The sequence below is a fragment of the Canis lupus genome, chromosome 30, assembly GCF_011100685.1.
Source record: "Canis lupus familiaris isolate Mischka breed German Shepherd chromosome 30, alternate assembly UU_Cfam_GSD_1.0, whole genome shotgun sequence".
Taxonomy (NCBI): domain Eukaryota; kingdom Metazoa; phylum Chordata; class Mammalia; order Carnivora; family Canidae; genus Canis; species Canis lupus.
Window position 1 is genome coordinate 32,858,649 of NC_049251.1, and position 15,697 is coordinate 32,874,345.

At 48.4% G+C, this 15,697-nt stretch overlaps 1 protein-coding gene across 1 annotated transcript in view; it reads right to left on the minus strand.

The window, feature by feature from the left end:
* ITGA11 (integrin subunit alpha 11) overlaps positions 1 to 8,681 on the minus strand; it is a 113,286-nt gene extending 104,605 nt beyond the window's left edge. Inside the window, exon 1 of the mRNA XM_038580816.1 lies at positions 8,595 to 8,681. Coding sequence (XP_038436744.1) covers positions 8,595 to 8,646 — 52 coding nt within the window. The 5' untranslated portion in view covers positions 8,647 to 8,681. The remainder of the gene's footprint in view (positions 1 to 8,594) is intronic.
* Positions 8,682 to 15,697: the final 7,016 nt, after the last annotated feature.

A 15,697-nucleotide genomic window follows, 5' to 3' on the forward strand; every position in this document is an offset into this window, starting at 1 on the left:
GCGGGTGGCCAACCGAGTGCTGGTCTCATTTTCCCCGAAGATCGCTCTTTCAGCAAGAGTATCTTATTCATCTTTCTATGTTTTCCAGGCCCATTTCCCAAAGAAATATCATGAATGGATTAAGTAAGAGCTGCGGCTTTGATGTCAGACGATCCTGACACTACCTCTTACTCTATTGGCATGACCTTGGATGAGCCGTTAACTTCTGATGTGTAACCTGGTGATCGCGGTAGTGACCTCATGCAGCAGTAGCCAGGCCTGAGATGGGAGAGGGTGGCTCACACAGCGGCTGGCATCAATCAGATAATAATAAGTGATGAGAAGGGTAATAACTGGGACTGTTAGCTGAGGGCTGACCCGGTGCCGCCAGATGCTGTTCTAAGCACTTGATAGGAATGAATCATGTACAGATCATCTAACATCTAGCACATGTCAGCGTGTGAAGTCATTGTTCTCCCCATTTTACAGATGAAGGAAAATGAGGCCCAGAGGGGCTTCTCCAGGATCACTCACGGAGAAAGGATTTGGATCCAGGCAGTGAGCTGCACATGGTGATTATTACTGCTGCTCAGGAAGCATGTAGGTGAAGAAAGAAATGAGGGACAGAGACAGGGAGGCAGTGTGACCACCCTGACTTTTTCTTCCAGGTCGGACTTTATTCATGTTGTGACTCAGGTCATAAGAACACAGTACAAAAGCCCTACATGGGATGTTTTGGGAGCTTATTTGTTTGGGGGTTACAAGATAACCAACTGCAGTCTCTCTCCTCTCCTCTCCTCACTGGTAACAAATGTCTGGGCTTTCAGCTGCTTCCACTAAGAACTTGTACAGTTAGGATTTACGTGATGGGGGTTGGGTATGGTTCCCACCTGGATCACAGTTCCCTATAGCAAGCACTCCATACTGAAAGCATGTGGGTGTCTTTGGAGCTCTCAATTGTTTGGGGGAAGATAGTTCCAAATGGTTTTCAATCCTTGATGATAGCCCGCAGTTTGGTGGTAGTGGCGGGGGATAGGGGCATTAAGTGATGAGGATCAGCAGAAGTACCATTATGAAATGTGTTAGCGCATGTTTAAAGCTTGTTTTGTAGCTGACTTTCTCTGAGTCTGCTAGATGCCATCACATACCACAACATGATAAAGGTCACATAACAAACCCAGAGCCAACCTCTTACCCAACAGTGGAAAGCTTTCCCTCTAAGATTAGAAACAAGACAAGGGTGCCCAACTTTGCCACCCTTATCCAACATAGCACCCACAATCCTAGCTACGGTAATCAGACAAGAAAAAGAAATAAAAGGCATCTCAGTTGATAAAGAAGTAAAGCTGTCACTATTTGCAAATGACATGATACATATAGAAAACCATAAAGAGTCCACCAAAAAAATCTAGTAGAGCTAATAAATGAATTTAGCAAAGTTGCAGGATATAAAATTAATAATCATAAATCTGTTGTATTTCTGTAAACTAATAATGAACCAGCCGAAAGAGAAATTAAGAAAATTATCCCATTTGTAATTGTATCATATAGAATAAAATACCTAGGAATAAATTTAACCAAGGAGGTGACAGAACTGTACTCTGACAGCTATAACATGAATGATAGAGATTGAGGATTGGGGCACCTGAGTGGCTCAGTCGATTAAGCATCCTACTCTTGATTTTGGCTCAGGTCATGACCTCAGGGTCCAGAGATTGAGCCCTGTGTTGGGCTCCATTCTGGGCATGGAGCTTGCTTAAGATTCACTCTTCTCACACTGTTAGTGGGAATGAGAATTGGTGTAGCCACCCTGGAAAACAGTATGGAGGTTCCTCAAAGAGTTAAAAATAGAACCACCCTGCAATCCGGCCATTGCACTACTAGGTTTTTATCCAAAGGATACAAAGGATATAGTGATTCAAAGGGGCACATTCACATCAATGTTTATGGCACCAATGACCACAACAGCCAGAGCCAGACTATGGAAAGAGTCCAGGTGTCCTTTGACAGATGAATGGATAAAGAAGATGTGGTATATATATCTATATCTATATCTATATCTATATCTATATCTATATCTATAGATATATATATATTACTCAGTCATCAAAAAGAATGAAATCTTGCCATTTTCAATGACATGGATGGAACTACAGGTTATAATGCTAAATGAAAAAATCAGTCAGAAAAAGACAAATATATGATTTCACTCACATGTGGAATTTAAGAAACAAAACAGATGAACATAGGGGAAGGGAAGGAAAATAAAATAAGATAAAAATGGAGACAGAGGCAAACCAAGAGACTCTTAACTTTAGGAAGCAAACTCAGGGTTGCTGGAGGGGAGGTGGGTAGGGGGAGAGGGTAACTTGGTGATGGTCATTAAGGAGGGCACTTGATGGAATGAGGACTGGGTGTTATGTGCAACTGATGAATCACTAAGTTCTACCCTGAACTAACAATACGAATAATAAATACTAATAAATAATACTAATAAAACTAATAGTACACTGTGTGTTAACTAAATTGAATTTAAATGAAAAATTAAAATAATAAACTTTTAAAAAATTCTCCTTCTCTTTCTCTGCCCTTCCCCTCTTTCTCTCTCCCTCTCTCCAAATAAAAAAGAGAGAGAGAGATTGAGGATGACACAAGTAAGTGGAAAGATATAGCATATTCATGAATTGGAAGAATTAATATTGTTAAAATGCCCATATTACCCAAAGTGATCTATAGTTTCAGTGTAATCCCTATCAAAATACCACTAGCATTTTTCACAGAACTAGAATAATCCTAAAATCTGTATGGAGCCACAAAAGACACAAAAAACAAAGCAATCTTGAGAGAGAAGAGCAAAGATTGAGGCATCACAATCCCGATTTCAAACTAGACTACAAAGCTGTAATGATAAAAACCGTATAGTACTGGCACAAAGATAGACACATAGATCAATGGGACAGAACAGGGAGCCCAGAAATAAACCCATACTTATATGGTCAATTAATCTATGACAAAGGAGGCAAGAATATACAATGAGGGAAAAGATAGTTTCCTTAATAAATGGTGTTGGGAAAACTGGAAAGCTATAAGAAAGAAAGAAAGAAAGAAAGAAAGAAAGAAAGAAAGAAAGAAAGAAAGAAAGAAAGAAAGAAAGAAAGAAAGAAGAAAGGAAGGAAGGAAGGAAGGAAGGAAGGAAGGAAGGAAGAAAGAAAGAAAGAAAGAAAGAAAGAAAGAAAGAAAGAAAGAAAGAAAGAAAGAAAAGAAAAGAAAGAAAGAAAGAGAAAAAGAATGAAAGAAGAAAGAGAGAGAAAGAGGGAGGGAGGGAGGTAGAGAGGAACTATACCACTTTCTTACACCACATACAAAACAAACTTACAATGGATTAAATGTAAAACCTGAAACCATAAAACTCCTAAAGAAAAACATAGGCAGTAAACTCCCAACATCGGTCTTAGCAATATTTTGGGGGATCTGTCTCCCAAGGCAAGGACAACAAAAGCAAAAATAAATAATTGGGACTACATCAAACTAGAAACTTTTGCACAGTGAAGGAAACCATCAATGAAATGAAAACTATCAACATCTACCAACTGGGAGAAAATAGTTGCAAATGATATATCTGACAAGGGATTAAAACTCAAAATATATATGAAGTCATACAACTCAATATCAGAAAAACCAAACAGCCTGATTTTAAAATGGGCAGAGAAACTGAATAGACACTTTTCCAAAAACGGCATCCAGATGGCCAATGGGCACGTGAATAAATGCTCAGCATCACTCATTGTCAGGGAAATGCAAATCAAAACCACATTGAGCTATCACCTCACACCTGTCAGAATGGCCAGCATTAAAAAGACATGAAATAACACATGTTGGTGAGGATGTGAAGAAGAAAAAGGAACCCTCGTGCCCTGTTGGTGGGAATGCCAACTGGTGCAGCCACTGTGGAAGACAGTACAGAAGTTCCTCAAAAAATTAAAAATAGAGCTACCCTATGACTCAGTAATTCTACTATTGGGTATTTACTCCCTGAAAATGAAAACATTAATTCAAAAAGATAAATGCCCTCCCATGTTCATTGCAGCATTATTTACAATAACCAAGACATGGAAGCACCCTAAAGTCCATTGATGGATGAATGGATAAGGAAAAGGTAGCAGATGCACACACTGGAGTATTTCTCAACCACAGAAAATAATGAAAACTTGCCATTCACAACAACATGGATGATACCTAGGGGGTGTTGCACTAAAGGGAAATAAGTCAGGCAGACACCAACACCTTATTATTTCATTTGCAGGTGGAGTCTAGAAAAAGCAACGAACAAACAACATAAAATGGAAACAGACTTATAAATAATAACAGAGAATAAGCTGGTTTGCCAGAGGGGAAGGGGCAGGAGGGGTGGACGAAAGAGGTAAATGGTATTAAGAGGTACAAGCTTCCAGTTATAAAATAAGTAAGTCACGGAGATGGAAAGTACAGCACAGGGAATCTCATCAATAGTACTATAGCAACTTTGAGTGGTGACAGGTGGCAACTATTTACCTCCATGGGCATTTCCTACTGTATATATATTGAATCACCATGTCCCAACCTGGAGCTAATATTGTATATCAATTCTACTTCTAGTTAGAAAACAATCCCTACCATTAAAAAAAAAAAAAAAAAAAAAAAAAGAGCCAAGCCAGCTCAGAAGAAAGTTTTGTTCTAAGCAATGAGGGGAGAGGATGGAAAGGAAGTTCCCTGCTGTTGAAAGAAGCTTCCATTACAGAAAGAGCTTCAGAGAGGTCAAAATGAAGGTGAGTCACCGTCTGAGTGCCTTAAGGCCCACGGCGCCCGCCGTGTGTGTAGGCTGGGACAAGGACAACAGCAAGGAGACAGCCAATGTCTGTGGTTCCATGGTGGGGTAGAGATGGGCTCTGATGTATAAAGAGAAAGAAGGTGAGACTCCACTCTTGTCCCACCAGCGCCCCCAGGGCTTCTACATGGAAGGATCCAGAAGCTCCTCAGCTAAAGGTAGCTGAGAGGTTTGGTTGACAAACTCCCAGCAGGGGGGGCAGTGGAGGGGGAGGGCAGAGTGACAAGCTTCATCTCTTTCTCTGCTCTTCCAAAGCCGAAGAGCAGGGCTTGGACCTTTATAGGCTTTGCACACTCATGGTGCCCTAATACGGTACTTTCTCCAGACAAGGTTTTCCTGCTGAATAAGACTCCTACTCACAGGGACACATGAGGGCCATGCTGCACGGTACGGTTCTTATGTGCTCCACAAGATGCCATAAGACACTCACTCTGAGATCCCATTGGTTTCGTGACAGCCTCAGTGGCAGAAAACATCTCTGAGTTCCATTATGATCAAGTCTTGGGGCCAGGTCTTTGGGAGAGGAGCTGGAAAAGTTTGGGTTTATTGGGGCCTAGGCACGTATGCCCCTCCTGGGCCTCCCATACCCCAGCACTTCCTTTATGCTTCTCTTAGGGACTTGGGTTTGACAGTTACATCTCCGTGCATCCTTACATCCCTTAGTTGAGTACTGCTGTTGCTGATGATGACGGAGAAGAGAGACAACCTCCTTGAATGCTTAATACGTGCTGGAGCTTTCCAAGCACTTTATTTGCACTGATTCATTTAGTCTTTGGATAACTGTAAGTTATCCAAAGTCTGTAAGTTCCATTATTTTCATCCCCATTTTGCAGGTCAGAAAGCTGAGGCACAGAACCATTTAGTAATTTGTCAAGAGCACAGACTCCAGGCAGTGAGACCCCCCCAGGGCCTTCACCCCTACCCTGTGCATGATCTCACCCTGTGCCTTTATGGAGGCCGGCAGCTTACAGGTGCTCAGTAAAGACTGAGTTTTTAAAGAATCATCACTCACCCGGACACCTGGATGGCTCAATCACTTCAATGTCCCACTCTTGGTTTCAGCTCAGGGTCCTGAGACTGAGCCTCGTGTGGGGCCCTGTGCTTAGTAGGGAATCTGCTTTCCCTTCTCCTCTCCTTCTGCCCCCCCCTCCCACCCACTTACTCTCTCTAAAATAAATAAAACCTTAAAAAAAAAAAAAAAGAATCCTCATTCATCAACCCTAACTACAGTTGTGTTATGATACAAACTTCCTATCAATGGATCTGCTTTCTCTGGATGTCAGCTACAAAAGTCTTTGGATTTGTCTATTTCTTTTTCTTTTTTTCTTGCTTTCTTGATAGTTTTGCTCACCCACCACCCTGCCCAGCCTGTAGCAGAAGCTCTGGCAAGACAGGGGCTCTGAACTCATAATGGCTTCAATGCAGACTCACTCCCAACTTGGCCTGTGACAGGTCCCCTGTTCCCCTGCTCAGCCAAACCGCACCGTCACCGGCAGGCAAGCTTCCTGGTAATCCTCACATTGAATCCATGTGATACAGTTGGGAGACTGACATAAGTCTTGCTCTGAAGCCAGGGGAATGGGCCCATCGACATCGAGACCTTTCCAATTTTCAGAGTCCAAACTAGGTCACCCTTGTGATTTTGAAATATCCACCTCTTTGTTCTTTAATTTGTCCCAGGAAATAACACTCTAACTTACAAACCATCCTACTTGTAGAGCCTTTCCACACTCCTATAAGACCCTGTTGAAAGGATACCTCCTCCTTCAGGAAGCCTCCCTTGCTAATCCTAGTGAAACTGAACATCTCTTGTTTGAACCACAGCCCTTAGACTTCTCTGCATCTTTCACTCTCTGATCCTTCTATTTTGCTTGCCCTGGCCTTGCCTTATTCCCGGCTCCAGGCAAGGCCCAGATTGCACACATACTTGGTCCCCACCCCCAGTTCCTTGCAAGCAGATGTCGTTCCAACATTGATTGATATGTTTAATGAATCCCATACTTTAAGAACCCAAACTGACCAGACATAACTCAAGGGTGGTTTTCTCCATATAAAGGGAATTCTGAGTCACAGATCCTGTCCCTGTCCCTCACCCCCACTCCCCTAGCACACACACCCCCACCCCCATTCCTGCTTGAGTAACAACAACATTAGCAACCATTGCTTCTGTCCTGCTGTGCACCAAGCCCTGCATTAAGGATTGTTCCGACAGGGCCTCGCTTTATTATCTGGAGAACTTTATGAACTCCGTCTGAATTTCTCTCCCTTCTGCAGAGAAGGAAACCTGTGGAGGGATTGCATAATGCACCCAAGGTTGTACAGCTAGTGGGCAGCAGAGCCAGCAGCGGAGCTACGCTCTGATTTCAAAGACTTCACTCTGAGCTTCCTGAGGTCTCACTGACTCCAGCCCCTAAGGCAGCCACTCCAGCTCAGGCTCTGGTGGGGTGGTTCCTCTGTTGGAGTCACACGGGAGGGAGCGCATTTCCCTTTCCTAGGGTTGGATCTCCTGATCTGAAGACAGCTCCTGGAGCTTCCCTCCCAAGTGGTCTGGAGTGGGCTTCACGCCCTCCTGCAGCTGGTTTCTAGATGTCTACTGGCCTGGTGGCAGCCCTCCCCTTGCCCTCCCCAACGCCCCCTTCCCCCAACAATTTAAAGCGTTAATGTTTATTTTGTGGCTCTACGATCCGGACTGAACTCCAGCAGCCAGAGACTCTTTCAACTACAGGCCCTCCCAGAAGCTCAGCTGTAGACCGTGGGAGTGGGGGTGGGGGGGGTGCACTTGTTTCCGGGGTACCCGGGACCAGAGGGGAGTCAGCCCGGGCTGGGGGGTCACCACCTGTGCTTCCCGACGGCTCCTCTCCATCTGCCCCTCGGTACTGGCCGCAGCCCCAGCCCCAGCCTGGAACTCAGGCGGAAGGGGAGGCCAGGCCGGGCGGCCGGTCCCCGCGGCAGGGCGCTGGGCACCCCCCCTGCCCCCGGCCCTCGGCTGCGCAAAGGGGAGGCCCCAAAGCTGTCGCCACGGGGAGAACCGAGCCGCCCGGAGCTGCGGGTGCGGGCCGGGCCCGCGGGCGGGGAGCGGAGAAGCCCAGGCTGGGCGCCCAGGGCGCAGAGCGCAAGGCTGGCCTCCGGCTGCCCGTCGTGCGCCCCGCGGGACCCGGGTCCCCGCCGCGCCCCGACACCTGGATTGCATTAGGCGGGCGGCGCGCGTCTCGGCCAGGCCACGGCGGCTTCCCCAGGTTTATTGAATAATTGCATAAATCCGAGCGCGGGTTGCCCCGTCCCTACCCCAAGGGTCAGGTACCGAGGTGGGGGGTGGGGGGGGGGGCGTCGGGCGACCTCGCCACCGCCTGGGGGCCGCCGTCCTGGGGCTTCGTGCGTCCCCGGCCCAAGGGACTCAGCTCAGCTCGCGGCGCCCAGGTCCCCCCGCCGCCCGGCGCCCCGGGGCCGCAGTGTCAGGCCCCCCACACTTCAGGCGGCGCCCTCCGCGCGTCCGGCCCCCCCCCCCTAGCCCGGTCCACGCGCCCTCCGCGCTCCCGGGACGCCCGAGTGTCCCCGGCGGGGCCCCCGGGGTGGCCAGCCCCGCGCGCGGCTCTTCCCAGCTCTTCCCCCCGCGCCCAACTCCCGGCTCCCCGTCCCCGGGCGCGCCTCCCTCTCCGCGGAGCCACGTCCCGGGGGACCCCCGTGCGCCCCGCGGCCGAGCTCCGACGCGGCCAGGGGCGCCCACGGGACGCAGAGGCAAAGGGGCACGTACCTGGCCCCAGGCTGAGCGCCCAGGCCACCAGCAGGGCCCTGGGCAGGTCCATGGCGCGGGGCGCGGGGCGCGGGGCGCGGGGCGCGGGCGGGGGGCGGGGGGCGGGCGGCGGCTCCTCGCGGGCGCCCCGAGCCTGCACTGCGCCGCGCGCCCGGCTCCCTGACAGCCCGGCTCCCGCGGAGGAAGTGGGAGGGCTCGCGCGCGGGGAGGGGCGCGGACACGCTCGCCCGCGGGCTCCCGGCCAGTCCCGGCCGCTCCGCCACCTGGGCCGGCGCCCGCACCCCGCGCCCCACCGCGCCCCACCGCGCCCCACCGCGCCCCCGGCGTCCCGGAGACCCCCCCAGAGCCACCGCGGCGCCCCCTCCACGCTGCGCCGCCAAACCCCAAGCCTCTGCAGGAAAAGTGGTTTCTGTTCCCATGTCCCGGAGGGAAGAGCTTCACGGAGCTCGGAGGGGTATCCCAGGGGACCCCAGGGACCCCGGCCACAACTCAGGTCTCTTGGCCCAGGGGAGCGGATGTCCCTCCAGTGTCAATTCTGAGACATCCCCCTGCCTGGACGCACCCGGGGGGCTTGGAATGGAAAGGCCCCAGGGCTTCTTCGGACCCTAGAATACATGCAGAGCGTCCCCCCAACGCCACCCTGTCTGCCCTTCCTACTTCCTACCCGAGGCGCCCCAACACAACCAGGAGGATGGGGTGCCGGCTCCTACAACGGCAAAGCTCTTCTTTGGAATGCAGCCACCTTCCTTCCCAGTAGCTCTAACCCCTGACAAGGAAATCCGATGCACATTTGTTGCACAGACTTTAAATCAGGTCTTGGACCCCAATGGGTGAACGTGGAGGCTGGCCTTGTCCGGCAAGGGAGAGAGCTGAGGTAGAGGGTGGGGTGGCTCAGGTGAGGAAAGCTAGAGCGCAGGCCCCACATCACTATGTCAGGAAGGCCTCCCTTCACCACTTTCCCAAATCCGGATCCGTACCAGGGTGCGTGCTCGCTCACTCTCTCTTTCCATCTCTCTCTCTCCTTCATTGTGCTTAGTAGAGAAACTATACATCCGCTAGTATAATCATTTGATAAACTTTTCTTTCCTTGTCCAGACCCAAAATCCCATTAAGGTCGAAATCCCTGTTAGGTTCACAACAGAGCACTCAGCCCTCAGCGCCCACGGACATAGTAAGTGGATCGATGACCAGGCAGGTGAGCACAGGAAACGTGAGGTGCACAGAACCAAGAATCTCCTGTCTGGAAGGGACTGGAAGGACTTCCTAGAGGGGTTGACATTCAGGCTGGGTCCTGGAGGTTGAGGTGGGCTTTGAGAAGGCCCAGGTTCATGCAAGTATAGTAATGGGTGTTGCACCTGCCTCCCCAACATTGCTCTCTTCTTGCTAGCTACCCTGGTTTTCATTTTGGTAACCTCACCTCTCCCACTCGGCCACAGACTTTGGGGAAAGCTGATTCCATCTCTGGGAGGGGTGTGTGTGTGTGTGTGTGTGTGTGTGTGTGTGTGTGTGTGTGTTTTGGGGGAGGCATGTGGTTTAGGCTGAAGTGAATCAGTGTATTGTCATCCCCTGGCCATAGTTTAAGAAAAGGAAACGTGACAAAAGAAAAAGGTTTTCTAGGAAACAAGCTTTTTGGATCTTCTTTTTTTCTTTTTTTTTTTTTTTTAAGATTTTATTTATTTATTCATGAGAGACACACAGAGAGGGAGAGACATAGGCAGAGGGAGAAGCGGACTCCCTGCAGGGAGCCCGAAGTGGGACTCGATCCCAGGACCCCGGGATCATGCCCTGAGCCAGAGGCAGACTCTCAACTGCTGAGCCACCCAGGTGCCCCTTCGCTCTTCTAAAAGGACCCCTAGAGTGAATGAAGGGAGGAATATGAATTCACTAACTCATCCTCCCTTCTCCTACTCCCACATCCCCTCCCAGGCTGAGACAAAGGATCATGAAAGCCCACAAGTTGATAAGGGGTTAGGGTGGGGAAGTGAGAGCTGGCCTTGGGATGATGAGGCGGATAGATGCTGGATGACAGAACAAAGCACCCAAGTCCAGGAAGGTCTTGTTGAGCCCCTGAATCACGCCACCCCATCAGCCTGTTCCCTGGAGGATTTTCCAGTCCTATGACCTTTATTGTGGAAGCGGGCCTGAGTCAGGATGCCTTGAACTTAGAGCATCCTAACAGGTAACAGCTACCCCCCACAGCCGCAAACCACTTCCTCGCCTCACAAAAATTCGGGCTTTCTCTGGGGGTTCTCAAACTCCAGGTATATGGGGATTCCCTGGAGCATCTGTCAAGGCCAAACACTACTTGCCAAAGGGGATCTAGCAGTGGGTGTGCTGTTGAGGGTTTCTGGAGAGCAGCAGTGATTCTCCCCTTCCTCAGCTCCCTTTGTCCTCATCAGGGACTTGGGGCTCCCGAAGACAACAGGTGTGCCTTTGTCTAATCAGGCAGGGTGGGGAGGGAAGAGGTATGCCCTCCTTCTTTCAACCTGCAGACACACTGGAGGAGCCCAAGCTGGAGGAGCTAGGGGTGGGGCTGAGAAGACAAGACATAACCTCGTATTTATTGAAGGAATTATTATTATTTAATCCTTCATTTTAATAATGTTTTATTTAATGATTATTAAACGTTGTTGAAATCACACAGGGCAGCTGTGTCTGGGTGACAGATGCACGATCCAGATTCGGTCTGGAGAAGCTCAAAGAATTGCATGAAGGGCTTTGTCGAAGCTGGGATTTGAGTTGAGCAGTGCAATAATAATAATAATAATAATAATAATAATAATAAGCCTTGACGTGTCCGTAGCATATTTATTTTTCTTGAGGTAATTCACATACCATAGAATTCGCCAAACTTGCTTACAATTCAGCAAGTTTTAGTTTATTCACAAGGTTCAATATTATGCAGCTATTACCACTAATTTCATGGTCATGACTCCCCTGAAGGGGGGTCTTCTTTTTCCCTCACCCCAATCCCTGGCAACCATGAATCTACTTTTTGTCTCTATGGATTTGTCTATTCTAGACATTTCCTGTGAATGGAATCATACAATATGGGGCCTTTTGGGGTTTTTTAAATTTATTTTTTATTGGTGTTCAATTTGCCAACATATAGAATAACACCCAGTGCTCATCCCATCAAGTACCCCCCTCAGTGCCCGTCACCCAGTCACTCCTACCCCCTGCCCACCTTCCTTTCTACCACCCCTTGTTCATTTCCCAGAGTTAGGAGTCTCTCATGTTCTGTCTCCCTTTCTGATATTGCAATATGGGGCCTTTTGTGTCTGGCTTCTATCACTTAGCATAACTTAGTATCCGAGGTTCGTCTCTACTGTAGCAAGCATCAGCATTTCGTTCCTTTTTATTGCTAAGTAACATTCTGTTGCATGGATATGCTGCATTTTATTTATCCATTCATCAGGTGATAGATATTTGCTTGTTTCCACTTTTTGGCTATTATGAATCATGGTGCTAGGAGTGGAATTCTGAGTAGTATGGTAATTCTATGCTTAATCAGAAGAAGAACTAACAAACTGTTTCCACTGAGGCTGCACCATTATACATTTCTATCAGTGATGTATGGGGTCTGGGTGGGGGGGGTAACTGCGATCTAATTTAATGCTCACAAGGGTCCTGCAAGGAATTATATTCACTTTTTATAGATAAAAAGGCTGTATTGATGAGGCTTCTTTCAGTTGCAAGTAACAGAAACTACCCAACGTGACTCAAGCAGAAGAGGCAGTGTACGAGCTTATGTAGACAGGAAGTGCACGGGGATTGCTCAGGTATGGCTGGATCAAGAGTCTCAAGTGAAACTCCCATTTTTTGCTCTCTATCTTCTCTAACTTTGGCTTCACACTGTCCTCCTTTCCTGCGGCAGATAGGATTTCTCTGCCTGCTAGGAAGATGTAGCCAGCAGACCCAAGCTTCTACTTTATAGATTCTAAAGGGAGAGAGACAGCCTTCCCTCCTAGAACCAGCAGAAGAGTCTAGGGTTTTGATTCATGTCCATGCCGGAACCAGTCAGTATCTGGAGAATATGGTACTGTAACTGGCCCAGTCTATGGCACATGCCCAGTCCCGAGGAGTTGGGAAGAGAAGGGTGTGATAACCGACAGCCCCGCCAAGACCGCGTATCATAGAAGAGTTCCCTAAAGGAAACAGAAAAAAAAAAAAAAAAAAAAAAAAAAAAGAATGACAAAGTATGCTGGACAGACAAAATCCAGAGTCATTGAGTCCACTTCAGAAATCTAAGCTCAAAGCAGCAAGGGATTCACCCAAGATCCCACAGCACCTACATGGCCGAACTGGGATTCAAATCCGGGTGTTTTGCCAAGAGACTCAGAACTCATCACCGCACCCCAGCCGGATGGGGGAAGCAGGTGTTTCAGACCAGGACTGTATGAGAATGGTTAGTCCAGAGAGGTCCTGGGGCTGGGATCTCTGGCTCCCAAGCTTTCAGTCTGGGGCGGGGGAGCTCTGGCTTCTCTAAAAGGGAAAGGTGGGTCAATGCCATCCCTCTGAAGGAACCCAGCCATTCCCGGGCACTGCTTCAGCTAGGACTTCCACACTCTTCTTCCAGAGAAGTACTTGAGGCAACCCGGTCTGCTTTCATTTTGAAGGGCACCTCTCTCTCTTTTCTTTACATTTTTCACCTCTGTGATCTAGTGTGATCAACTAGTTTGCCTGGGACTGAGAGGTTTCCTGGGATGTTGGACTTTCAGTATCAAAATTGGAGCCATCCCTGGCCAAGTGGGACAGATGGGTCCCCTGTCTTCATCTCTTGGACCTTTCGCCTCCCTTTCTCTAACTTTCCTTTCCAATATTCTTCTCCTCCAGCTCCCCTCACCAGGTGTCATCCCCTACTCTCTTCTGTTCTCTGCTCCCAAGGTACCTACAGTGCATCCACTCACCATGCCAGCGTGGGGTGGGGGTGTGTGGGGGGGTCCACCTTGGGAGGCACCCTGACTCCTGGACTCCTCTCTGCCCCCTCAGGCCCGGGCTTTGTCTGTTGGTCTGTGCTTAGGATATGCAGGCTCTCTTTTTAAAATGAAGATAAACTTCAGCTAACTTAGTCACTGGGAAGGCACATCATCTGCCAAAAACATGATATAATAAATTCCAAGGAAGACACCAAAGTAGAAGCAAGCTACAGGGCTGTTTTTGTTATCTGCTGCTTGAATGGCATGTGTCAGTGTCCTAGGCCAATAATGGAGATGATGAGAAGGTGATTGGGTCACACATAAATGGCCTTAGGTTTCAGTTTGTCATGTCAGGTCTCATCCTGGCCAAAAGCGTGAAGAAGGTTAGCTTTGAATAAATGCATTTATCCCAATAGCTTATGTTTGCTCCCCAGCGCCCCCCCGTCCTCATGCCACTTTCCACTTGAAATAGAAAGTCCGATCCAAAATGCCAGAGAGGGGTGGATGCTCCCATCTTCCAAATGCTCAGCTGAGCCTTGATCTTGGTCCTATCGCCGAAGGTCAGGGACCGGGATTCCTCCTGGGATCAAGCCCTGTGTACAACCTATGCCGAATCCAGGAAGTTATTTTCTGATTTCCATTTCTCAAGCCACAAGTATGTACAGTATTTTGCAGTAAAGATATCAAAGGGAAGGCGTATGGTCACAACACAAACAGACACGCAGGACGGATGAAGAAACATCCTTTTGAAGAAAAACATGTCAGAGGGTGCGAGATAATACAAACTGCCTTAAAAGTCTCGAGGTAGCAGTCAGCATGCGAATTGAAAGGCTATTCCTGATGCAGCTTAGATGAGTGAAGGCCCTGACCATGGACCAGGCAGGAGAAGTGATGTCAGGAAGAAACATTACAGCGACAACAGTAGGAAGAACACCTGCCTTAGGTGGAGCACCCAGTATGGACGAACTGGAACTCCTGCCTCTGTTCCTGTAGTTCCTTCCTCTGCACCACCCAGGTGGTTGTCCAGACCTTCATCCTGGCCCCGACCCATCTTCTCAGGGAGAAGACATGAAAGTTAAGAGTCTGGGGGGAATGCACCAGAATCAAGATGGGCCTACGGAGGGCTTCCAGGACAGTCTCAAACAAAGAAGTGGAGCAGAGAAAGAGATTCTCAATTGTGCACATGACCCGGGGACCAGGAACTGGGCCATTCTATAAGCACATTCTAGTGGGTATGATTGGGCCAAACTTGCAGGTTTATGCGCATACACATGGTCGCATGCACGCATGTGCATCCATACCGACAATAAACATACTTTCCCATCTAGTACCATCCACATCCATGTTAAGGAAGAGAAACATTTCTCCAAGTAAACCTCAAATGTACAGGTTACCCTTGTGCATTTTAGAGTGAGCATTTTCCATGATTTTTTAGATCTGTGTTGGTTCCTCATCGTTCTTCTCTCACTTTGGGATGAAATCTAAGAGTTATGAGTCACTGCATCTGTGGCTCAAATGCCAGGGACAGAGCTCCCGGAGGACATCCTTTGGCTCTAAAAAGGCCCAGATAAAGCATTTACAGTTTAACCTTTATTTTGGAGGCAGATCAAACTCAGGGGGCGGGGAATAAATCCTAGGGATTTTTTTGGGGGGGGTTAAAAGATAAGGGTGGAAATAATTTTGGTCCTATTGTGGGATATTTTTAATCATCCTTCATTTGATAGATAATGAGAAGGCTTCAGAGGTTTTTGAGTGAGATTGGGGGAAGGACAGGGAGGTCTGTATTCAAACAAGTCAGGGGGACAGAAGCTTGTAGCCTTTGGCCAACTCAGGAAGGTTCTATGAAGAAGGGAAAGGACCAACACTTTCCAGATCATCTTTCAGATATCCCCTCATGCTTCCCCAACACATTGTGGGCTTTCATAATCATTGCTTGAGCTTCCACAAAGACTCTTTTTCTGACGTTGGCCCTGGTAGGTACTGTTCGCTGTGCTCACCATGGAACCTTGCACTCCTCCCAGCCCTTCCTACTGGGTCAAACCTGTGCCCTGGGTGCCCTTCAAAACTTGAGTAATGGGACTTTTTCCTGCCTTCCTTATTGTGTTTCCTACCACTCTCCAAAACATACCATATGCTCTGCCTGGTGGCTACTACTTAGCATGCCCAGAACACGAATAATAGGAC